This window comes from Giraffa tippelskirchi, chromosome 13 (assembly GCF_054371585.1).
Source record: "Giraffa tippelskirchi isolate mGirTip1 chromosome 13, T2T-mGirTip1v1.2.pri, whole genome shotgun sequence".
Taxonomy (NCBI): Eukaryota; Metazoa; Chordata; class Mammalia; order Artiodactyla; family Giraffidae; genus Giraffa; species Giraffa tippelskirchi.
This window is the reverse complement of record NC_137287.1, coordinates 106,563,181-106,586,998: the sequence shown is the minus strand read 5'-3', so window position 1 is coordinate 106,586,998 and position 23,818 is coordinate 106,563,181. Positions and strand designations below refer to the sequence as shown.

The window sequence follows — 23,818 nt, the reverse complement described above, 5'->3', positions numbered from 1 at the left end:
TGGTCTGTTTCTTCTCCATGAGTATCAATGCTAGGAAACCTAACCCAAGTCCAGCCGGCCAAGGAGGAACTATTCCAGCTGATACACAGGTCACGGCCATACCGCGTCCTGTTCATGCCTGTCCTGGGCTGTACAGTGGGGAATACAGGATAACCATTAATGAGCACTGGATTGCACTCTGGGAGCGCAGGGGAGAGGGTGGTAAGCAGTGTGAGGCTGAGCCCCAGCACCTCTCTGACATTATCCTTTCCTATCTCTGCAGAATGGAGAACCAGATTGCATGTCTAGGCTCTGAGAACAGCATGGGCAATGGAACCTCCCTGCACATACTGCACCTGAGAATGCCCTCAACCTGGAGGAATGCTCACGTTCTCCTGGTTTCGAAGCCTCCAGAGCTAGTGTGGGCTGCAGTGGGCATGAGCCAAAACGAAAGGGCACCTTTCCTCAGCTGGAGACCCAGAGTTGGAGCAGACAGTCCTCAGCCTTTAGGTGTAAATGTTGATCTTGTCCTCATTCTGCAGTCTGATCGGACTCTCCCCACTGTCTTCACCCTCACTGTATGCTACCAGCTCTCCCTTCTCTACTTCATGCCAGGCAGCTTTTTCAGCCTTTAAGTTGCTGCTAGTCCCACGTGGGGATGCAGATGAGCAAAGGTAATTAAGTTGCGATGTGGTGACTGTCGTTCTTACATGCAAAGCATGAAGCGCCTTGAGAGAACAGCGTGCCGCACTCACCAGACTCAGAGTTCCCTGCAAACAAGAACATTGCCCAGACTCTGACTCAGCTCTCGTGTCCTCTGCTCTTGGGACTTTGGGGCCTCGAGCAGCTGCTAGCAAAGCAGAAAAGGAGTAGGCAGGATGGAGGGTGGGGATTTGTGGATGGAGAAGACCTGGATGCTCAGCTCTGATCTCCATTCCCCTAGGTTCTGGAGATCAATCACACCATCCTCAAGTGCACCCATGAGAACTGGCTGGATGATCAGTGAATTCCCATCTGCCGGATTCACTGCGCTGGTTATGCCCTGTTGCATGTGACAAGAAGGGAAAGGGACCTCTGGCCTGATGCCCTGGAGCAAGGTGGGGTGCTGCCCCAAAGACCCATACTCTTTCCTCCATGCTTCTCCAATTTGGGTCTCTGGGTTTGGAGCTGATGAGAGGAGCAACTGGCTCCATGACTGGTAGGACTCTCCAAACAGATGATCCGACTGTTGGTTAAACAAAGTGTATTTTAGGGACTTCCCCAGTGTTCCAGTGGTAAAGAAACCACCTTCCAGAGCAGAGGACGCAGGTTTGAACTCTGGTTGGGGAATCAAGATTCTACACGCCGTGGGGCAACTAAGCCCATACTCTACAACTACCGAGCTTGAGCTCTGGAGCTACACTAGAGAGGAAGATCCCATGTGTTGCAACTAAGACCCAACACAGTCAAATAGATAGTAAAAAGAAAAATGTGTTCTAGGAAGTTAGAGCAGAAAAGCATACACAAGCTAAGAAGGTGAAAGCAAGATGACAGTTAATAACTGAGCCGAGGACTAAGCCTGATGGAATATCTGCTGGGGAGGGGAGCCCCAGGCCTGACATCCAGGGTGGGGTGAGGGGCTATTGAGGATTGGATGGGGAGCCAGAAGCAGGTATAGATTAGCTATTTACTGGATGAAGACTTAGCTTGGCTGACTCCAAAATGCCTTTCATCTGCTGGAAATCTCTTCCTGGTCCCAGAAGGTATATGGGGCTTAAGGCCTTGGCTTACGACCTACAGATAATCAAACTGAGAAGAAACTACAAGGTAGACAACAGGGTCCCTATGTCAGCCTCTAAGCTAGAGAACCAGAGTTGGGGACCAAAAAAAGTTAAGGAACCTAGAGAAATCAAGCATGTCCCTGAGAACTCCTAGTGCAGAAAAGGCCAGGTAAGGATCCTGAGCCACAGGGAATCTGACTAGAGGTGGGGTCCAGTCGGCATCTTGAGGGCTCCTGATTTAGCTCTGCAGGGGGAGTGGGGGGTTGGTTAAACTGTAACTTTTAACTAAGCATCTGTGCTGAGTCCCATGCATGGGCTTTGAAACCAATCTCCAGCAGTGGCAAACGTCCTTTTTCCCACTCTGTGTGGTGTGATACGATGTAATGGGGCTTGAGCCTTGGGTAAATAGGTCTGGGGTACTGTGGTGCTGATCGCAACCCCCCTACCATTTCTTAGCCAGCCTTAGCTCCATTCCCAGGCTTAGGTAAGAGGAACCCCAGATTATGGTTGGAGGGCCACAGGAAGATCATGCCTGCTTCTTTGAAAATTGTTCTCTCTTAGGCTTTGATGAAGCTGCCAACATTAGGCCTTAAGCCTACGCACCGCCTCCACCAAGGTCAGGCCACAAGTTGATGAGTCTTGCCATTGTCCATCCTCCTTCCTGGTTTGACGTTTGACCCATGGCTGGACTACAGAGGACCAGAGTCGGCTGCATCTGATACATCCAGAAAGGACGCACCCTGAGGACACACACCCAGCACAGAAGGGGAATGAGGCCAGACAGAACTTCTGAACATGAGACTGACTTTAGCCAAAAGCCCATTCAGTGTTTCTGAAGCCCAGAACAAGTTTTAAGTCAAGAACATATGACGGTTGCTCATTACGCCTGAGTTCAAATCTAGATCCCCAAGGCCCTCCCTCATCTCCCTCGCTGCCCATCCCACAGGGCAGACCAGTCTTCTCACCAGAATGCTTGGCCATCCTCCCGAGCCCTCTCCAGCCTTTGAGGGCCAGTTCATACCTTCCTGCCTCAGGCCCGGGCATTTCTACAGCACTTCTAGGCAGCACACAGAACTGTCCCTGACTCAGGGATGGGCGTGTGCCTGGTCCTGTCTACTGGGCTCAAGCTTTCTGTGGACACGGACTCTGTCTTGTGTACCTTCTGCAGCCCTTCTCTGTCAGAATGCAGGCAGATGACAAATTCATGCCGCCTGACAGGAATCTTTAGTGAAGTCTTCCTTAATAGATGCTCTTGATATACTGCTGTTGTCCAGCTATACTATAAAGACAGCAGCAAGAACAAATGCCAAAACCCAGGGTTTATTACTGAAGGGGGAGGTGACAGAGGGTGAGGGGCTGGATAAGGAGTTCTCGCGAGAGGCTGCAGATACCCACTAGGCCAGGACAAGGCACTCTCGGGGTGACTGCAAGTTGGCAACAAGTGTTATGTCCTTATTCCAGTGTGAGTCGGGGCCTGCCACCAGCTTTGTGGGTTTCCTTCTCTCTTCCTGGGAATGTCCGCTGACCTGGGGCTCCCAGGTTGGGTCACAGAGCCAGAACTTGTTCTGGTCAACTGCAACTGTGTGGAAGGGCCACAACCCACTCTACCGCCATCTTGTCTGTGTGTTCCCAGGCTGGCCCGTGTCTTGCCCAGGCTGTGGTTGCTACCTGGAGGTGCCTTGAGCAGGGCTGGGGCTGGGGCACAGTAGGACGGGCCCGGGGGACGTCAGGCTTTGAGTCAGGGACTCATCCAGCTTGCGGGTCTCGGCCTCCAAGACGGTGGCCTCGGGGGCCTGGGCCACGGCCAGGAGGGAGTGAGAGAGGCTGTGGTGCAGGCCTGCCAGCTCACGGCTCGTCTGCACTGAGCGGGCGATGTAGTCCTGCTTCTGTTTCCGCTCCAAGGCCAGCTGGGCTCGCAGGAGGGCCACCTGGGGGGCAGGAAAACCAAGAAGGCAAGAGCCATGGAGGACCCTGAAGCTGCCCACTCCCTCACTGCTCAGCTCCTGTGGCTCTTGTCAGACCAGCCTTTGAAATCAACTCCATGCCCATGAATCTCAGGATTAGGCTTTACGGTATACGGGGGAAGGGCTGCTGGGAATCAGAGAATCCAGTGATTGTCAACCCTGGCTGCACAGGAGGCTCAAAGAGGGAGCTTGAAGTAAAAACAAAACTCTTCAAGTGTTTACATGTAATAAAATGCCCAGATTTTAAGTACATTTTAACATATTTCCTAACATACATACCCATGTATAACCACTATCTCAATCAAGATACAGAATGCTTTAATTGCTATAGAAAGCTCCATCATGCCCCTTTGGGAGATTTTAAGAAACATTCTGACTTAACTAGACAAGATGAGGCCTGAGCATCAGTATTTTTTTCAAAGCTCCCCAGATGATTCTAAATGTGCATAAGGGTTGAGAATCATTGACTGATCCATTTCTCAGATGGGTACACTGAGGTGGAGTTACTGGGAGCTCAGGGCACATTCAGGATGAGGGTGGGGCAAGAGAGGCTTCTCAAGTGCAAAACTTCAGGAGGCGCTCCAGGTCCACAGTGAGGCCTGCCCTGCCTCACCCTAGTCTGGGCCTGTCTCAGCGATCACTTTATATGAGTCTAACAGAATTCAAAGTGAGAGCTTGAGGTCTAGCTGTATAGTCAGGCCCTTCCAGTAGTGACTACTGATTTCTGGCACAGGTTCTGAAATCAGAATTTCATAGTTTTAATTACTTTTGGGCCTTGAAAGGCAGGGTGAACCTTTAGGTGAGGCCTCAGAGGCAAGAAGTCACCTGACACAGGTTCCTGGAGCGTGACCTGAGCTCTGGGGTGTGGATCCTGGCGTTCATGCCAGGCTGGTCTGCCTGGTGTGCTGGTGACAGTCCTGCCTGCAAGGGTGTGTGTGAGGGCAGAGGAGGCCCGGGCGCTTCTGCTTGGTTCAGGCCATCCTCTTAGAATCTCCTGTCTGCTCCTTGGCCTTCTTCCTTTCCCTTTCTCTGAGGAGGTCTGGGCCCTGGAGCATACTTTCTTCCCCGCTCCCACCCTAAGCATAGGAGAGGTTAAGTGCACTCAGTGCAGTAGGTGGAGCTGGGACTGGGCTCTGCTTGCCTCCCATGGGGTCTGCAGTTCTTTGAGGTAGGAACTATCTTCCCTCTCCCTGCTGGACGTGCACAAGGGACCAAGCACATAGCAGACACCAAAGCCTTGCTGTCCGAGTACCAGGGAGGGAAAAGAGGCTTAGAAGATGGAACCTTCTGGAATGTACCTCTTTCTGCAGCTCAGCCATGTGCGTGGCATCCGAGGGGCCCTTCTGTCCTCCTCTTCCATCCTGGGGGAGACAAATATTGTTCTGGGGAACAGGCCTTCCATCGGGGGTTTGTGCAGGCCTCCCACAATCGCGGGGCACCAGGGCCCTGGGGCAGGAGAGGCCTCAGAGGGTCTAAACCAAACCAATGGGCAACACTCGTGGAGACCCCATGCCGAATGTCCCACAGGTTTGGATGGGACTGGCTTCCTTGAGGCACCTCCTCATTTAAAGTACACCACACATCTGCCTCGTGCTGGCCCCGGGCAGCGCACGAAGGATGCAGAGGGGAAGTGAGACAAGGGCCCTGCCCTTGGGAAGCTCTCCTTAACGGTAGGGGGCTGGAGCGCTGGGAGGTGCTCAGCCACCAGAGACAGTCCCTGCCTGCCAGGCTCCAGGACTGTCGATTGATAGGCATAACTCAGTCGAAAGAGTGGTTTGTGGTGTCTTCCCCTAAATCCTTCTGGCCACAGAAAAGATTGAGGGCAGGAGGAGAAGGGGGTAACTGAAGATGAGATGGTTGGATGGCATCACTGACTCAATGGGGAAGCCTGGCGTGCTGCAGGCCATAAGGTCGCAAAGAGTCGGACACGACTTAGTGACTGAACACCAGGAAACACCTTGGACCCATATCTTGTCAATTCAGTATTGCAAAGGGCAAGGAAGTCTAAGAGGTCCACGAAGCTGCTGTTGAGCCCCTAGGTACATCGGGGTGTGGCAAGCACCACCCAACACACTGGGAGAGACCAGAAGCCCATGGGCTCTGCTCCTAGGAGCCTGAAGCACTGGTCTGGGGGCAGGTGGACTGAACATCAGCGAAGGCTGCTCAGAAGGCAGGGCTGCCAGCCTTGATTCAAGCCCCACTCACTGATGTTGGGCCTCCTTCCTGGGTCAGAGACAGTGCTGGGCGGGGCAGAGCCCGGTCAGGAGGGACCCTCTGGACTGGCTGAATCAGCTTCTCGCCTTGGATACACATTGCAGAGGACTGTTTCTGGTGGCCAGGCTTTGGCTGTCCGGAGGCTGCAGTCAACGAAAATGGACAAACCTGAGGTGTGGGGGATGGTGTTGTGGCTCCACTGCTCTCTAGGACCCCTGTCCTTGACGCGCGCATGGACTCCCTCTTCAGTTTCCTGCGCTCTCGCTCCACCTGCCGAGATTGGGTGTGAGAGACCAGGGCTTGGGCTTGGCTCTGGGCTGCAGCTGAGCCGCCTTTTTGGGGAGCAGGCTGGTGTGAGGGGTATGGTGTGAACATAAGGGGTCAGCAGTTGTGAGAAGCCTGTGGAGGAGAGCCCGTGCTGGGACAGCCCTGATGCACAATGCTGCAGCGACAGAGGACATGGGGCCAGCCTCCCAGGCTTCTAAACAGGGCCAGCGAGTCTTTTCTGTAGAACTTCAGGCACTGTGGGCCATTCCATCTTTGTCACAAACACTAATACATCCCCACTTAACTTTATTTTCAGAAATGAAGAGCAGGCCAAATCTGGTCCTGGGCTATTGTTTCCGAATCCCCGCTCTGGGGGCTGCAAGGAGAAGTGGAGATGCATGCCTTCCCCCGGACCGGGGTCAGGAGCTGAGGACCGGAGTCACCCACCTGCTCCAGGGTGGTCCGCAGCTGGGTGTTGTGGCGCTGCAGGTGGCTCCGGTCAACCTCCAGCTGCGCCACTGCTCGCTGCAGGTGTTCAAGCCTCTGCTCCCAGCACTGCTTCTCCTCTGCCTCAGGACTCGGCTCCATCTTCACCTCCAAGACCTGAGGGAGAGAGACCTGTCAAGCTCACCACGGCAGCCCCTGAGGCGGGGGAAGGCGAGGGAGCTAGACAGAGGGCAAAGGATTAACCAGGCAGGTGTGCGCTTCAGGGACCCAATTCTCAGGCCTGGACAGGCACTCCCTCCTGGGCCATCTGTTCTCACCAGGCCCCCAGCTCACCTCTCCCAACCGGATGCCGGGCTCTCCTCCAGGCCCCTGTTCTGCTCGGCTGGTCGGGCCCAGGCTGCGGAGTCGCTCCTTCTCCAGAGCTTGTCTGGTGAGCTCTAGCTCGTCCTGGGGCATCAAGGTGTGGAGCAAAGTCACAGCATGGCGACCGCACATCCAGAAAGTGAGAGTAACATCTGCAAATCCACTCCACCCTCCATCCCCAACAATCTCATCAGGTTTATAGTCTTATTTTTCTTGGCACCTTTCAGCTATTCTGGTGCAGAACCTTCATTTTATAGATGGATAAAACAAAGCAACAGAGAGGGATCTTCCCAAGGATACACGGTGGTCGAGGACTAAAATCTGTCTCACTTTATTTTTTATTTTTTGGCCATGCTGCATGGCTTGCAGGATCTTAGTTCCCAGACCAGGGGTTGAACCCGGGCCATGGCAGTGAAATCCCAACCACTAACCCACCAGGGAACTCCCTGGACCTGTCTCATTTTAGATCTTGCCTAAGCTAAGTGACAACTGGGAGCACTAGGTGTTGTGCAAAGAGCATGGACTCAGGAATCACATAGAGGTGGGTATTGTGTCACCACTTACTGGCTATGCAACTTGAGTCAAGATAGGAGCTCTCTCCAAATTCCTCATTTGTAAAATGACCACATGAAGTGTAGCTCAATCAAGCCTCTGGGGTTAAACCTCTTTGGATAAATGGGAAGACTAGTGTTTAGATTATTTTCTAGACACCTGAGGGTTCATACATGGCAAAGGTCAAGAGGAGAGACAGAAAAGAGGAGCAGAGGGTCTACTTGTGGGTGGAGGCTGTCTGGGAGGGAGAAAAAGCTCAGGAGTATGAGGCCACACTCGAAAGTCAGCCTGCTTAAGTCTAATCCGAGTTCTGCCCTTCACAAGCTGGATGACCACCGAGAGGTTACTTAACCTCTCTATGGGCTATTCCTCAACTATAAAATGAAGATATTAACTGTTCCTGCTTCTCAGGGTTGTTGTAGAAAAAGAAAGTGAGAGTAACAGTGCCTGGCATGTAAAATGCTTAAAATAAAAACCGAAGCTATGATATAAATGTCCATCGACAGATGAATGGATAAAGAAGAGGTGGTAAATATATACAATGGAATGTTACTCAGCCATTAAAAAGAATGAAACAATGTCATTTGCAGCAACATGGACAGCCTTAGTAAGTGAAGCAAGTCAGACAGATAAAAACAAATAACATGATATCACTTATACTTAGAATCTAAAAAAAATGATACAAATGAATTTATTTACAAAACAAACAGACTCACAGATATAGAAAGCAAACTATGGTTACCAAAGAGGAAAGGGGGAAGAGGGATAAATTAGGAATTTGGGATTAACAGATATACACTATTATATATAAAATAGATAAACAACAAGGACTTGCTTGTATTGCACAGGGAACTATATTCACTATCTTATAATTACTTATTAATACAAGGGAAAAGAATCTGAAAAAGAATATAGGTATATTCAGTTATTTATATATATTATATGTACTTGAAACATTGTAAATCAACTATACCTCAATTTTAAATAATGATGCTACTGGGACTTCCCTGGTGGTCCCGTGGCTAAGACTCCTCGCTCCCAATGCAGGGGTCTCAGGTTCAATCCCTGGTCAGGGAACTAGATCCCACGTGTCACAACTAAGGCCTGGCACAGCCAAATAAATGTTTTTTTTTTTTTAAGTGATGCTACTATGAAGAGGGCTGCTTCTGAAGTGTCCTTGAGTGCTTTGGGAATGGGAGTACTGACCTGAACTCCATTAATGAGTAAATACTGCTCAGTAATTCACAAGTTTAGGAAGTGCCTTCCCGCCCACCTCCGTATCTGACTTTTTCTGTGCCAGTAAGAATAGGCCTAGAAATAGGAAAGGAGTCCCACTTACTGAATGCTTCTTTCTTGTGTACTTTATTTATATTATTGCTTTTTGGACTCAAAATGGCTGTATGTGGCTGATATTATCATTCCATATTTTATCAATGAGAAAAATGAGTCAGAGAAGAAAAAGCACTTACCCCAGGTCACACAGCTACTAAACTGCAGAACTGTATTTCAAATCCAAGAACTTGACTCCAAAGTTCATAAATGAAACCCTTAGTGTGCATATTGTCTTTTAACCAGAGCAGAGCTTTTGGGGCTCCCGGAAGGCTAGTCCCTGCAGGGTTGTGTGTCTGAGGTCAGGGAGGAGATTCTCCAGCACTTACATCTAGTCAAGGGACCAGGATATAGAATCGACTTCTCAGGAAAAATGGGCTGGGTTCCTCTTGGTAAAAGAAATACCTCTCTCTGTCCAGCAGTCAACCCAGTTCTCCTGATGGCCCACTGTGTGCAGACCTTGTGCTCAGTGCAGGATGCAAACATGACTAAGACATGGCCCTGACCTGAGGATAAAGGTCATACCCTAAGGTCACTTCCTCTGCCGCTCAACATCCTGCCTAGAGGAGCCCACTTTTTCTAACTGCTGATACCTCCGAAGTCTCTACCCCTGGGCTCAGTCTCATCCTTTACCTTCAGCTCACTTTCCAGACTCGCCCACTGGACCTGTCCCCTTGCAGGTCCCACAGGTACGTCACTTGTTTCCAAACTGACCACACTATTTCCCTCCTGTTCCCCAAACTCTTTATCCCAGTGAGCAGAAACCTGGGCGCTGTCTTTACTTTGTTACTCCCTTCATTTCTCCGTGTCTCCATCCATACTTCCTACCTCAGGTCACCATCTCCCTGCTGATTCTCATTTACAGCCTCCTACTCAGTCTCCCCAGATCTCCAGTTGGTCCACACGGCAGCCTGAGCCATCTTTATGAACTATATATCTGATTCTGTCACTCCCCGGGCCCAAACCCTTCATCCACTTCCCACTGGTCACCGAGGGGAATGGGAGTACCGACCTGAACTCCATTGATGAGTAAATACTGCTCACAAGCCCTAAACGATGGGCCCCTGCTATCCTCTCTGCTCTTGCCAGCCCCCTGCTCTATGTCCCAGGCAGCCTGAACTCCCTGACTGATATTCTATGTTCTCTCTCCTCTCCTTTTCTCCTCTCCCTCCCCTAGCTGTGCTTGGCTACTTACTTACTGGTCCCTTCAGATCTAATCTCAAACATCACTTTTACCAGGAAGCCTTTTGGGACCCAGGAAAGGCAGGGCATCCCTCTAGTTTGCTCAGAGCACACTAAACTAATCCTAATTAAGCACTAACCCCAATAGCTGCACTGCAATGCACAATAATTGCTCTTCCACTAGACGGTTAACTCTGGGAGGGCAGAGTCTGTGGGTGTCACCTTGCCCCTCCCACCCCGCACTAGCACACTAACCGGTATTCCACTGTGCTGAAGTGTCCATGACCTCACCTTTTCTCACACCCTGAGGTGCAGATGGCCCCGGAGTCTTACCCCCATGACGTGACTCACCTGCAGCCTCTGCTGCTCCGAGTCCCGCTCCAGCACGGAGGCCTGTAAGAGCAGGGCCGCCTCCTGCAGACTGCTCACGCTGGCCTTGCTCTGGGCCAGGGACAATGCCAGGTGCTGGGCCTTCTCCCTCCACTCGATCTCCCTGGCCTCCGTCTGCCTCAGGGCTGCCTGCAGCCGCTCCAGCTCCCGCTGCAGCCTGGGCCCTGAGGAGTCGAGTCGGGGAGACGGTTCCTCCCCAGGCGAGGCTTTGTGGCTGTGGGGTGAGTCCTCCAGATCCTTCCTTTGCTGGGCCTCCCGCAGCTCCAGGAGCTCGTCTTCCTTTTGAGCCAGGGTCCGCTGTAGCTCCCTTAGGCTCTCCCGGAGGCCCCTCACCTTTTCCCCTTCTCTCTTGTGCCTGCGCTCCAGCTTCTCTTGGGCCAGAGACTTCTCCAGCACCTGCCCCTGCTTCCTCAGGTCTCTCAGCTCTTCGTCCCTCTGGGCAAGCGCCTGCTGGAGCTGCTGCATGGCCTCCTGGTGCCGGAGGTCCCTGTCTTGGATCTCGCCTTCCCGCTCCCTCAGGGTCTCCTCGAGCTGCCGGGCTTGGGCCTGGCAGGAGTCCAGGGCGGCCTGCAAGGTGGCCGTGCTGGCCTCCAGGTTGCGGCTCAGTTCGGCCTGCCCGTGGAGATGCTGCTCTTTTTCCCGCAGGGCGGCCTGAGCCTGGCCAAGGGCCTCCTGCAGAGCCTCAGCCTGGCCCCGAGCAGCCTCCTCCTGCCGTTGGGAGGCCTGGCCCTCCGCCCGCAGGGCCTCCAGCTCCCGGTTGCGGGCCTCAAGCAGCGCCTCGGCCTGCAGCCAGCTGTCTCGCAGGGCCCGGGCCTCCACCTCGTGCTCCTGGGCTTGCTCAGCACACTGCTGCTGGAGGGCCCGCAGCGCCTTCTCCTGCTCCCGAGCCTCTGCCCGAAGGTCACCCAGCACCTCCTCCAGCGCCTGGCCCCGCCGCCCCTCCACCGCCAGCTCTTCCTGGAGCCTCCGCGCGTGTTCCTTGTGCTCCTCCAGCTCAGCCCGGCGCTCCTCCAGGGCAGCATGCGCCTGCTCCAGGGCGCTCTGCAGCGAGCCCGCCTGCTCCTTCACGTTCTCCTCCTGGCCCTGGGCCTCTTGCTGCTGCAGGGCCTGGAGCTCCTGGGTCCTCTGCACCAGGACCCTCTGGGTCTCTTCCAGCTGCCCCTGAAGCTCCTGCTCTTTCAGCTCCCTCTGGTCCTGGGCTTCCTGCAGATGCTGCTGCAGGACCGCAATCTCCTGCTCCCGCTGGGTCAGAAGGAGGCTGGTCTCACCCACCTTCCTGTGGAGGCCCTGGAGCTCCTGTTCCAGCTGGTCCCTGTGTTCCCGAAGCTCCTGGATGTGCTCCTGCTGGCACTCCACCTCCTTCTCCTTGTCTCGCAGGATCAGCTTCATGTGCTCTAGGCTTCCACGCTGAGCTTTGCTCTGGCCCTTCCCTTCCTCCGCCCGCTCCTGCCTCAGCTGCCACTGTGAGACCACCTCCCGGCCCCGCTCTCTCAGGGCCAGCTTGATCTGCTCCAAGTCTTCCTCCAGGATCTTGGTCTGCCGGCTCCTCTGATCTTCCAGGGCTTGTGTCCTCTCCTTCAGCAGCACCAGCTCCTGCTCCCTCCTCTCCAGGTCCTGACTCAGACACTCTTTTTGCCTCTGCAGATCCCGGATCTGGTCTTGCTGGGCTGTGGCCTCCTGTTCCTTCTCCTGGAGCTCACTAGCCAGGAGAGCACTGTGGCCCTCCAGCTCCTGGATCCGGCTGCCCTGTGCCAGCAGTTCCTGGCTCCTTTCCTCCAGGTCCAGCGTTAGGTGGGTCAGAGCCACCCTTTGCGCTTCCCTCTGGCCCTCCAGCTCCTCGATCGCCTTTCGCTGGCTCTCCGTTTTGTGATGCTTCTCCTCGAGCTCCAGAGCCAGGCATTCCATTGTAACCAGCTGCTTCTTTAGGTCCTGAATCTGGCCTTTCTGGGACTCGATCACTTGGGTCTTCTTCTCAAGTTCCAGGAGATGATGCTCTAGGATGCTCGTCTGCGTCTCCTGGTCCTTCTCAAGCTCCCGGATCCGCTCTCTCTGCAGGGCCAGCTGCTGCTCTCGCTCCTGGACGGCCACGGGGAGATGCTCTAGCACAGATCTACACTCCTCCAGCTCCTGGATCTGTCCCTGCTGTAGATCCACCTCTCGGTTCCTCTTCTTCAGGTCCAGAGACAGCACTTCCAACACAGCCTTTTGCATTTCCCGTTGCTTCTCTAGTTCCTCGACCTTCCCCTGCAGAGTCCCCACCTCCCCTTCTCTTTCCGAGAGGGCCTGGGCCAGGCGAGCCAGATTCTCCTGCAGAGCCTTCCCCTGGGCCACCTTCAGCTCACCCTGCTCCTGCAGGGCCTGGGCTCGTTGGCGTTCACTCGCCACCTCCTCATTTTTCAGTTTCAGGGCTGAGCGCACCCTCCGCAGATCTTCCTCCAGGGCCACAGCAGCACTTGCCTGAGCCCTGGCTTCTGTGACAGAGGCTTGGAGATGTTCCACCTGTGCAGTCAGGCTCTCCTTGGCTGCCTGCAGTAACTTGCACTCATTCTGGAAAACAAGATACGAAACCACCTTAAGGCTGTGCTTCCCTCACACTATCACTCCAACATGGGCCTTTCCTTTCCTTCCTCTGCGGCATCAGCCTTGTCAAGGATGTGAGCAAAAGGAACCGAGCGTTCTACTTAGGCTGATGCTGTAAAAGAACGTCCTGACCACACTTTTAGGCTCGGCTCTGCTCAAAGAAAGTCTGGTGCAAATGAGCCATCTCAGACTCTAGTCCTTCAGGTCAAGGGATAAAGATCTCAACCTCAATTCAGAAAAAGTAATTAAAGGAGGATTCACTGAGGCCTTTGTAATGGTCCTCAGGGCTGTGGGGACAGCCAGAGAAACGGAGCCGCTGCTGAAGGAAGCTGGTCACTATATATGCATGGGGTTTGACCAGGGGCTAGGATGGGAGCCCAAGCCTTGGCCCCTCCCCAATTCAGTACCACCTTACCTGGGCTTCCACTCCTTGCAGCTCTGCTTGCTGGAGGCGACTCTGGAAGGATGCCACAGTTTCACGCAGTTCCATCAGCTCAGATTCTAGGGAGTTCTGTTTGCCTTCCCACTTGGATTTCTCTTTGGGGAGAGATGGAAGAAGGCCCATGATTAGGGTGGAGGAAAAGAGGGATGTAGGGGTGGATGGCAGAAGGGGAACAGAAACAAAGGAAGAAAAGGCCAAGAAGGAGAGAATTACATCCAGTTTCGTAGAGACATGACCCTTCTGCCCACTGCTGTTTGTCTAGGCTCCCTGCTGCTTCCAGACCCCTGTCTGCATCTGCTGCCCATGTCCTGCGCTGCCTGACAATTGTGCCAACACTTCTCATCCCGGTCCCACAGCTTCTCAACCCTGGATTCCAGACAGGGTTGAGCTTCATGACATGGGATGTCCTTTTCAGCCAGTAATTCTAGGATTTTGCAGAGGTTCCTAGAGACCAGGGCAGCTCTGCTGGGGGCCCTCCATTTCTGCAAAAGGTACCAGAACCCAGCTCTGTGTATGGTTCTCAGGGAGCCCTGTGGGACATTTTAAGACCCAGATCGACTCCCCACGTTGTCTTCTTCTCTTCTGTAGTTGAGCCTTGAGCCTTAAGACCCTCCTCTTTCTTTTCCTGGTGGTCAACACCCTTCCCAGCCTTGGCTGTAGCACAGACACATTCTCCCCTTTTCTATCTCCCAAACAAGCTCAGTGAGAACACAGTTGGAGATGACAAAATAAGTAACACTGATAGATGATTAATGACAGAATTTTATGGTGTTCTTCGAGACTAGGCCTTAGGTAGCCAGTTTTTAAACCTGCAGACAGAAAAAATGGAAGCCTAGCCAGCAACTTCCCTCAGTTCACCAAATCTGTTCCTCCTAATCCCTTCTGCCAGGATGGCCCTCAAAGGCCAAGCAAAGCATGAAAAGTAGTTCACGGGGTTCACCACCCCTTTGGAGGTGCCTCTGGGTATCTTCTTGCAGTTGCGGGCAAGTAATAAAGAGTGGTTCCCAGGCCGGACCCCACCCCTCTGGGCTCTCGGCCTTTCCTCACATTTTAGTCGTGTCTGACTCTTTGCAACCCTATGGACCATAGCCTGCCAGGCTCCTCTGTCCATGGGATCCACCAGACAAGAATACTGGAGTGGGTTGCCCTTTCCTCCTCCAGGGGATCTTCCCAACCCAGGGATCAAACCCACATCTCCTGCATTGTAGGTGGATTCTTTACCACTAGCGCCTCCTGGGAAGTCTGCCATTCCTCTCTTCCCCTCAAACCCCTCCTGCCTTGAGCTTCTCACCTTCCTCGTTCTGGGAGAGCTGTCTCTGCAGAGCCTGCAACTCTGCGTGGACCTGGCTCTTCTCGGCTTCCATATCACTGAGACGCTGTTCCAGCTTCTGGGCTTGATCCCGCAGATCATCCTGGGAAAGGAAGTACGTGGAACTCAAGCTCTGCGTCTTCCACGACATCGCCCCAGTCCAGGGCCCGAGCCCTCCAGTCCCTCAGCTTCTGTCAGAGTTTGCCACTGAGGACCTACTCTCAGATTGCTGTGTTATTTACCTCTGAACTCACGTGCATCTGGCTCCCAGAAGTGATGACAGGCTCTGCCCCAACTGGCTAGAGCCTGGCTTCCCCTTCTGACCCGTCCGTCTTTGAAACAGAACTCCTGCTGAAGTCTTAGTCCAGGATCACCTCTCCTCTCCCTGAACCACTTCACATTTTAGCTCAAAGGTCACTGCTTCCTTTCTTCTGACCCTCTCAAGTCAGACTGCACTGTCCCTGCCTCCTATTATCAGAATGTGCACCTGTTACTGATCTAGTTAATTCTAGAAGCTCAGCTTATCTCAGGACGAAGCTGGGTTGCTCAGCCCTGTCATGAGCCTTCCTGAGGGCAGAGAGCAGGTGTTTCTCCTTTCTGTATCCCTAGCTCAGAGTGGCTGGCGTATTGACACTCAATTTTCACTGACCGATAGGTTCACCATAAGGTGGGATTTGGAGGATATTTCATATTGTCTTGGGCCTAGAATGTTCCTATAAATGGCAACCTCAAATCTCAGTGATCCCCATTTGTTGGTTTCTTCTTGGAGGTCTTGGCACCAGGAACAATTCATAGCTGAGAGGAAAATGATGTAAAACGATATCCCAGATCTACACAGAGTATCACGGTTTACAGGGCTCACTCGAGTCCCTCACTCATTTAATCCTCAAAGCCCGGTGAAGTGGGCACAGTGTGCCCTAATTTACTAAAGAAAACAAGGTCCAGGAAGCCAAATGCTTTATTCACGGCTGCCAGGTAGTAAGCAATAGAGGTAGAACTCATTCCAACTTGATGTCAGAAATAAAACAGGTCAGGGACTTCCCTGGTGGTCCAAGGAACTACCAGGGGGTTAGGGTGGCTAAGTCTCCACGTTCCCAAGGCAAGATGCCTGGGTTCACTACCTGGTCAGGGAACTAGATCCTATATGCCACAACTACTAAGACCCAGCACAATCAAATAAATAATTTTTTTTTTTAAAGAAGAAGTAACACAGGTCAAACTATATCATGAGCCTTTTTCAGGGGAGGTGAAGAGCTTGAGGAAGGAGGACAGAGACACATACCCGGGCCTGCTGCGTCTTCCACAGGTCTTGGTGAAGCTTGTGGAGGGCGGCCGCCACTGCCTCAACTGAGAGAGCCGTCAGGAGGGGCCCTCTCTTAAAGAGGATCCTAGCGCCATTCTGGTCTGAAAAAATGAGGAAACACCTCCTGACCTGGCTGCACTATGAAATAGCCACACCACAGCACACAGACATGGCTCTGGCCTTCCTATCCACCCCTCCTCTCCTCAGAGAATCCCCCTCAGCAGTTTGTTCATCGTGCCCTGGTCTGCATACCTATGTGCCAGGCGCTTTGATGGGCACTAGAAAATGCCAGCTATCATTTGTTAGGCATTTAATAAGTGCCAGGACAGGGAAGCCTGGCGTGCTGCAGTCCGTGGGGTCACAAAGAGTCGGACACGACTGAGCGGGTGAACAACAATAAAAAGTGTCAGGGACTGTGCAGGCGATTTTATTTCTGTCATCTCATTAACTCCTCAGAAAAATCCCGAGAGAGGGGTACTTATAATATCCCCATTTTATAGGTGAGAAAATCAAGCTCAGAGAGGAGAGGTCGCTTGCCCAAGGACACATGTCTAGCAAATGGCAGAGCTGGGGTTCACACTCTGACTGAACCCATCCCAGAGGCTGTGGCCTTGGCCTTGATGCAGTACTGCCTGGAGAACTGCACCCCTCTCCTCCACCCCGGGAGCTAGGCCTGACTTTGCCCAAAGGCCTGAGCTCCTGGGTGGCTGCCTCACCCGGCTCCGGGCCCCAGAGGGAGGGGGCTGAGTCTCCCCCGCCGCTCAGCTCCAGCCTGCCCTCGCAGGCAGACCCCAGGGCCTGCTGTAGGACAGAACAGAGGCTGGCCAGCTGGACCTGGGCCCGGTGCCCAGGCTGCTGCTCCGCCGCCAGCGCCTCCAGCCGGCTCTCTGTGCTGCGCAGGCGCAGCTGTAGTTGGGCTGCCTTGGTCTCCTGGGCCCACAAGGAAGCTCGGAGTTGCTGTTCAGTGACTCGAGATGCCTCGAGCTCCTCCAGTAGCTGAGTCTCCTGGGCCAGGAAGTCAGCCTCTTTTTCCTTCACCTCCTGCTTCAGTAATTCCACCTGCCAGAGAGGAAGTATGGTCACTCCGAGCAGGGAGTGGACACCCTCTCCCTGGACCCTCCCAGTCCCGATCCCACTCGATCCCCAGGGTGGTGGGGTTGTCTGGGGCTGGGAGGATTTCAGGAGGCTCGGCTCTCCAGCAGGTAGGGAGGGTCTGGAATGAGTGTCACCCCAGATCTGACCTACACACCTACCTAAGGACTCCTGACACGTGGGCCTGGGCTATATGCTCATGAGCTCTGGCCCTGGTCCCCTTGGCAACTATGCCAGCTTCCTGCTATGATTAGAAATCTGCCTGAGACCTCCCTCAGGTCTGCCTGAGAGACCACTCCCTGGTGGTAGTTCAGGGTCTAAGACTCTGTGCTTCCAATGCAGGGGGCCTGGGTTCAATCCCTGGTCAGGGAACTAGATCCCACATGCTGCAACTAAAAATATTTTGTGTGTCACAACGAAGGTGCCAACTAAGATCTGGGGCAGCCAAAAAAAACAAAAAGAATTCTGCTTGAAACCCTGATACTGAGCCAAAAGAAGACCAGTCACAATGATAATGTCTACCATTTACTGAATGCTTACTGTGCTCCTGACACTTTCTATATTCCTATAATGATTAAGAATTATCACCTTTGTTTTATGGATGAATAAAGTGATATTCGCAAAACCAAGAATAACTGGTCACACCCAGGACTGTCTAACAAGCAGACCTGGGTCCTGCTCTACCACAGTCTATGTCTAGCTCTTAGTCCATTCATGCTTTTCCTCCCAGTTCCATCTTCCCTCCATGCACAGGTCTGGGGTACCGCTGTGAACAGACCAAGTCCTGGAAGGCCTCTTGCTGCCACGGACCCGAGGGGAGTAATATTTATTCCCCTTGCTGTGTCTTGCCGGGCAGACCAGGCGCACTTGGCGGTGGCCAGGCTTGAACAGGCCTGCGTGAGCCCTCACCGTTGGGCACCATGTTCTGGTCATCAGCGGTCTGTTCTTGACTCTGAGTCAGGTTCCCATGCTCCACCCCACCCAGTCCTGGCTTCCCTCTCCCGCTGAGTCTGCTGAGGCCCCAGTGTGACCGAGCAAGCACCCGCCGACTCCAGAGGCTGGCTTCCACCAGGGAAGAGATTTCCTGCTGGGGTGGGAGATACCTGGGCGCTGAGCTCTTTCTGCCCAGCCTGGGCCTCCTGCATGTCCTGGCGCAGGGAGCTCAGCTCTTGCTGCTGAACAGAATCAGCCTCTTGCAGAACAAGGAGTCTCTGTTCCTTTTCCACCAGCGACAGAGTCAGGCTAAGAAGACAGGGGTCAGGCGCAAGTTCAATGCATGAAGTAGGGCACTCAAAGCCGGTACTCCAGGACAACCCAGAGGAATGGGGTGGGGAGGGAGGTGGGAGGGGGTTTCAGAATGGGGGGACACATGTGCACCCGTGACTGATTCATGCGGATGTATGGCAAAAACCACCACAATCCTGTAAAGTAATTATCCTCCAATTAAAATAAATAAATTAATTTTTTAAAAAAGAGAGAGGGGTCAGAGGGCCAGGCCATTCTCTCAGGCGATGAAGAACTACCTTCTCATCTGACTGCTCTAACATAGCATGGATAATTAGCATAGAAACAGTAATGATCATGATTACAGGCTAAGAATAAAAGTCTGAGTTTATTGAGCACCTACTGACTGCTCCTAGGTTCTTCAACTTCACAATTTACTCTTCTTTGGCAAATTCCAGAAATACCTACACAGTACTTCAAATTCAACACGTCTAATTCTTCCCATCTCCTCTGCACCTCCCCTCCTTCCGGTCACCCTTGCTATATTCCCCAGCTCAGTGAATGGCATCTCCATCCACCCTTAGAAGTCCTGACCACATCACAGCATTCTTCCCTCACCCCGCCTGTGTCCATTCCAAGACTACATATAAACCGATCCTAACTGCCTTAACGTCCCTTAAACTCCTTTCTTCCTCCTCTTCCTTACCACCTTGCCAGGGTTCCAGCTTTGGTATGTCTTATCTGGACATCTATACAGCCTCCTACCTCTAGTTTCATCAACAAAAGGGTTTCTCCCCCATCAGACTCCAGGTAACATAATCTGCCAATACCTTCCCTTGGAGATAATTTGATTAAGGTCTTCTCCACAAAACCTTCAATTCTATTGAGGCAGAGACCATATTGTCTTATTTAAACTATATCCCCAATCTCTGGTATAGTGTCTGGTGCAAGAGGCGTGTTCTCCACTAAATGAATGAAGTGCGAGCTTCGGAGACAGGGACCATGCCCTCTTTACACAGTTACCTGTAGAGCCCAGAGCTGGAGACATGAGTGGTTAGGGGACCTGAGCAAAGAACTGTCAACCTCACTGTGACCCCTGGATCCAGACAGGCCAAAGCCAACTCCATGGCCTGTCTACCCTACCTGGCTTTCTCTCTCTCCAGCTCCTTCTGAATTCGGCTACACTCCTGGGCCTCTCTCAGCTTTTCCTGAACCTCCTGGTCCATGAACTTCTGGGAGGCTTCTTTGGAAAGCAGCTGAGACTTCAAGTCCTCCACCTGGAAAGTCAGGAGCATGAGGACTGGGGATAGGAGGTCAGTGGAAGGATGCTTCTCATCTAGGGCTTTAGGTCCTTCAAGGTTTACCATAGCCCATTTCCAACGCTCTGGAGGGTCTGTCAACCCTTACCTGCTGTTCTTAACTACCTCCCTCTGCCAACCATTCATAAGCCCCTCACTACTGTTCAGTCTCATCACCTGTCTCCCCAGCCTCACGTATGGTGTTTAAAGGAGGCACAAAGAAAAACTTTGCGTGAATGTAAATCTGTCCAAAGGCCAAGTGATTATATATTTTTTTAAATAAACAATCCAAATACCATCTGATACAGGATTCTAAGAAGGAAAAGCAACCTGGTATAAAAACACTGGCTCTGTGGGGGAGGCTGGATCAAGAGGGCTGCCAAAATAATGTGAGGTTTGGGCTTCCCTGGTGGCTGAGACGGTCAAGTATCCGCCTGCCAATGCAGGAGATGTGGGTTTGATCCCCAGGTTGGGAAGATCCCCTGGAGAAGGAAATGGCAACCCACTCCAGTATTCTTGTCTGGGAAATCTCAAGGACAGAGGAGCCTGGGGGGCTAAAGTTCATGGGATCACAAAGGATTGGACACGACCTAGTGACTAAACAATAACGACCATGGTCCCCACTGACAGAGGTTACTAACTATCCCAGGGGCATGGGAGGCACGTGCTCAGCTCTGAGCACCCTTCACTTCTCACTTAATACTGGGGCCTCCCCTCCCCATCCCAAGCTCAGGCAGCAGGGAAAAGGTTTCCCTGTCCTGCCAGGGGGAGTGGGAGGGCCTGGCTGTGCTGGGGAAGGGTTGCAGAGCTGGGAGAGAGGAGCTGGTACCTGCTTCTGCAGGTCTGTCTTATCCTGCAGCAGGACGTGGCCCTCCTCCTGGAGGGCCGCCAGGCTGTCTCTATGCTGCTGGGCTGCCTGTTCCAGTGCCTGCTGAGCCTCCTGGAGCTGGGTCTGCAGCATCCCGGTGGTCTCCTGCAAGGGGAGAAGACAGCAGGGAGGGGAAGAAAGCTTCCTTGGTCACGAAATCTGTGTTGCAGAGATTGTGTCATATAAATACTGGTTTTTAGGTTGGGTTGGCAAAAGCCGAGGCGGGGCCCAGCTAAGCCGTGTTGTTTCCATGATACCTTGTCACCTCAAGTCCTCACCTCCTTCTCCTGCTCCTCCCTCACCAAGTACACTGCTCACCCAGGCCTTCTCAGCCAGGGTGCCTTACTCAGACCACTGCAGTAGCTCCTGTCGGGTGTCCCGACTTCCACTTCATGCTGCCACGCCCACATGCACACGTGTACACACACATACAATTCTCCCCTCAGCGGCCAAAGTATTTTAAAAATACATATAGTAAATCATGTCCCACTCTGCTTTTTAGATACCACCCAGCACGTTCCCGCTGACCTTAGAACAAAATCCAACCTCCTTCCATGGCTGACAAAGGGCTCCTGCCCCCAAGCTTATCAAGGGACTTGTCCCAGGTCCTTTCTGCCTGTCCCAGGTCCTTACGACAGCTATTTCTACCGCCTGAACTGTTCTTCAAATGTCTGGCTTCTTTTCTTTTTAATGGTTTTATTGAGACTGAGTTCACAATATCTTGCAACTGACTCATTTAAAGCAGACAATTCAATGGTATTTAGCACATTCACAGGGTTGTGCCATGGTTACTATGATCATTTTTTACCATTTTTATCACCTCCAGAAACAAACTACATACCCTCCCCATCCCCCTTCCTCACTTCCAATCACTCATCTACTCTCTGTCTTTATAGATTTGCCTGTTTGGGCTACTGCCTACAAGTGGAATAATATACCATGGCCTCTTGTAAGTGGCTTATTTCACTTAGCAAAATGCTTTCAAGGTTTACCCTTATTGTTCTAAGGACCTGACTCCTTTCAACCTTCATGGCTCAGCTCAAATGTCACTTTCTCAGTGAGGGCCCCGCTGACCACCTTTGTCCAAAGAGGCCTCCTCCAAATCACTCTCAGTTACCTCGTCCTATTAATTTCCTTTACAGCCCTTATCGCGATCTGCAATTATCTCACTTATTCTGTGTCCTCTCTGCCACTTTATAAAACACCATGACTGTCACGTTCACCATTGTGCCACACGTTTCTGTTGGTCAAGTGTCAGCAGCTAGCCCAGGGCCCGGTGCAAAGAAGTACCAAAGAGCAGGTCAATGTGAATGAGTGGGGACTTCCCTGGTGGTCCAGTGGTTAGGAATCCGTCTGCTAATGCAGGGGACATGGGTTCGATCCCTGGTCCAGGAAGACTGCTGGACATGCTGCAGGGCAACTAACCCCGTGGGTCACAACTACTGAGCCCGTGCTCTAGAGCCTGGGCACTAGAGGCCACCCCGATGAGAAGCCCGAGCACTGCAATGCAGAGTAGCCCCCGCTCACCACAACTACAGAAAGCCTGCACGTAGAAACCAAGACCCAGTGCAGACAAAAATAAATACATAAATATTAAAAAAAAAAACAAGGATCCACCTGCTTATGTAGGGGGACATGGGTTTGATCCCTGGTTGGGGAACCAAGATCCCATATAACACAGCAGCTAAGCCCACCTGCTGCAACTACGGAGGCTGCACGCCACAACTAGAGAGAAGCCTGCACACTGCAACGAAAGATCCCGTGTGCCACAGCTAAGACCTGACACAGCCCAATAAGTAAATATTTTAAAAAGAAAAACAAAAGTGTGAAGGAATGAATCACTGCTCCCTTTTCTCCCCGCCCAGGACCACCCTCCATACCTGCTCCTTTAACTGCTGAAGCTTCATGTCCTGCCTCAGCCGCTCCAGCTGTTGGCTGGCCTCTGCCAGCTCCTTCTGGGTCTGCAGCAGTGTCTCCAGGAGGGACACCCTCTCCTTCTCTGTCTCGAGCTGCATCTGTGAAGGGGCAGGAGGGCCGGGGCTTGTTGGGTCAGGGATCACCATGCTCACCCACGAAGCCACAAGCACACGCCAGCTGCTCTAGGTTCTTCTGGCAAATGGGGTGGGGGGCGGCAGCTGCTGAGGGCAGAGGAAGGTTGGGACCACTGACTGAGAACCAGGAAGTGTGAAGATTGCCACCGGTTTGCAAGCTGACAGGATGTGGTAAACAGCAGCCCTCCCTCAGGAAGTAGGACACACGGCCAGCCCTGCAGCTAACGGTGCCGATCGCCTGCTCACGGGGGCAGAGTGGGAGGCCTGGAAGCCCCTGTAGCCCCGCTCCCGGGGAGCTGGAATGAAGTGGTCCTAGGCAGGGGGTCACAGGGAGCACACAGACCTCCCAGCTGCCCACCTGGCACAGGGCGCTCTCGGCCTCGGCCCGCTCTTCCTCCCTCTGCGCCTGCATAGCCTCCATTTCTGCCTGCTGTTCCCTCAGCCTCGTTTCCAGCTCCGTCTTCTCCCTCTCCAGGCTCTCCAGAACCTTCTCCAGTTCCTGTTGGTGCTGGGAGCGCTCTTCTTCCTGGTCGTACGAAGGAAACATCGATCGAGCCGAGAGGGTGAGGTGCGGAGGCAGAGGAGCACCGCATGAGTGTAAGAAGTCTACCGCTCACCAGCTGTGTGACCCCGGTGTCTTGCTCACTAAGCCTGTTTTCTCATCTGTGAGGTGAGGCTAGTTATTCTGCCTTGCCTATCACGCCAAGTTTTATTAGAATCAAGTGAGATTTATTTAAAAAAAAAAAATCAGGGGTGAACTTGGCGGTTCAATGGTTAAGACTCTGTGCTCCCACTGCAGAGGGCATGGGTTCAATCCCTGGTCTGGGAAGATCCCACATGCCGTGGGGCAACTAAGGCCATGCACCACAACCACTGAGCCTCTGAGCCACAGCTTCGGAGCCCACGTGCTACAATGACTGAAGCCTGTGCGCCTAGAGCCTGTCCTCTGCAACAAGAGAAGCCACTGCAATGCAATGAAGAGCAGCCCCTGCTCGCCGCAACTAGAGAAGGCCTGTGTGCAGCAATGAAGACCCAACACAACCAAAAATAAAATATATAAATTAAGATAAAAAAACCCAGGGATATCCCTGGTGGTCCAGTTGTTAAGATTCTGTGTTCCCAATGCAGGGGGCACGGGGTTGACCCTTAGTCAGGGAACTAAGATCCTGCATGCCATATTGTACCACCAAAAAAAAAAAAAAAA

The 23,818-nt window shown here is 52.8% G+C and overlaps 1 protein-coding gene across 6 annotated transcripts in view; it reads right to left on the bottom strand.

Annotated features, from left to right (window-relative positions):
- Window positions 1–1,207: 1,207 nt before the first annotated feature.
- CEP250 (centrosomal protein 250) overlaps window positions 1,208–23,818 on the bottom strand; it is a 48,970-nt gene continuing 26,359 nt past the window's right edge. For 2 of the 6 annotated variants that reach the window (XM_081559937.1, XM_081559936.1), the window contains exons 19-33: window positions 22,973–23,140; window positions 22,444–22,578; window positions 20,525–20,668; window positions 19,541–19,674; window positions 18,277–18,415; window positions 16,798–17,140; window positions 16,061–16,182; window positions 14,761–14,881; window positions 13,443–13,564; window positions 10,409–12,994; window positions 6,965–7,078; window positions 6,632–6,787; window positions 6,086–6,187; window positions 5,002–5,064; window positions 3,044–3,667 (exon numbers count right to left, since the gene is read on the bottom strand). In XM_081559937.1, the coding sequence (XP_081416063.1) occupies window positions 3,404–3,667; window positions 5,002–5,064; window positions 6,086–6,187; window positions 6,632–6,787; window positions 6,965–7,078; window positions 10,409–12,994; window positions 13,443–13,564; window positions 14,761–14,881; window positions 16,061–16,182; window positions 16,798–17,140; window positions 18,277–18,415; window positions 19,541–19,674; window positions 20,525–20,668; window positions 22,444–22,578; window positions 22,973–23,140 (4,713 nt within the window). In that variant the 3' untranslated portion in view covers window positions 3,044–3,403. Of the gene's footprint in view, window positions 2,480–3,043; window positions 3,668–5,001; window positions 5,065–5,908; window positions 6,188–6,631; window positions 6,788–6,964; window positions 7,165–10,408; window positions 12,995–13,442; window positions 13,565–14,760; window positions 14,882–16,060; window positions 16,183–16,797; window positions 17,141–18,276; window positions 18,416–19,540; window positions 19,675–20,524; window positions 20,669–22,443; window positions 22,579–22,972; window positions 23,141–23,818 lie in introns of those variants that run through there. The other 4 variants (XM_081559933.1, XM_081559934.1, XM_081559935.1 and 1 more) reach the window with 3 other exon arrangements.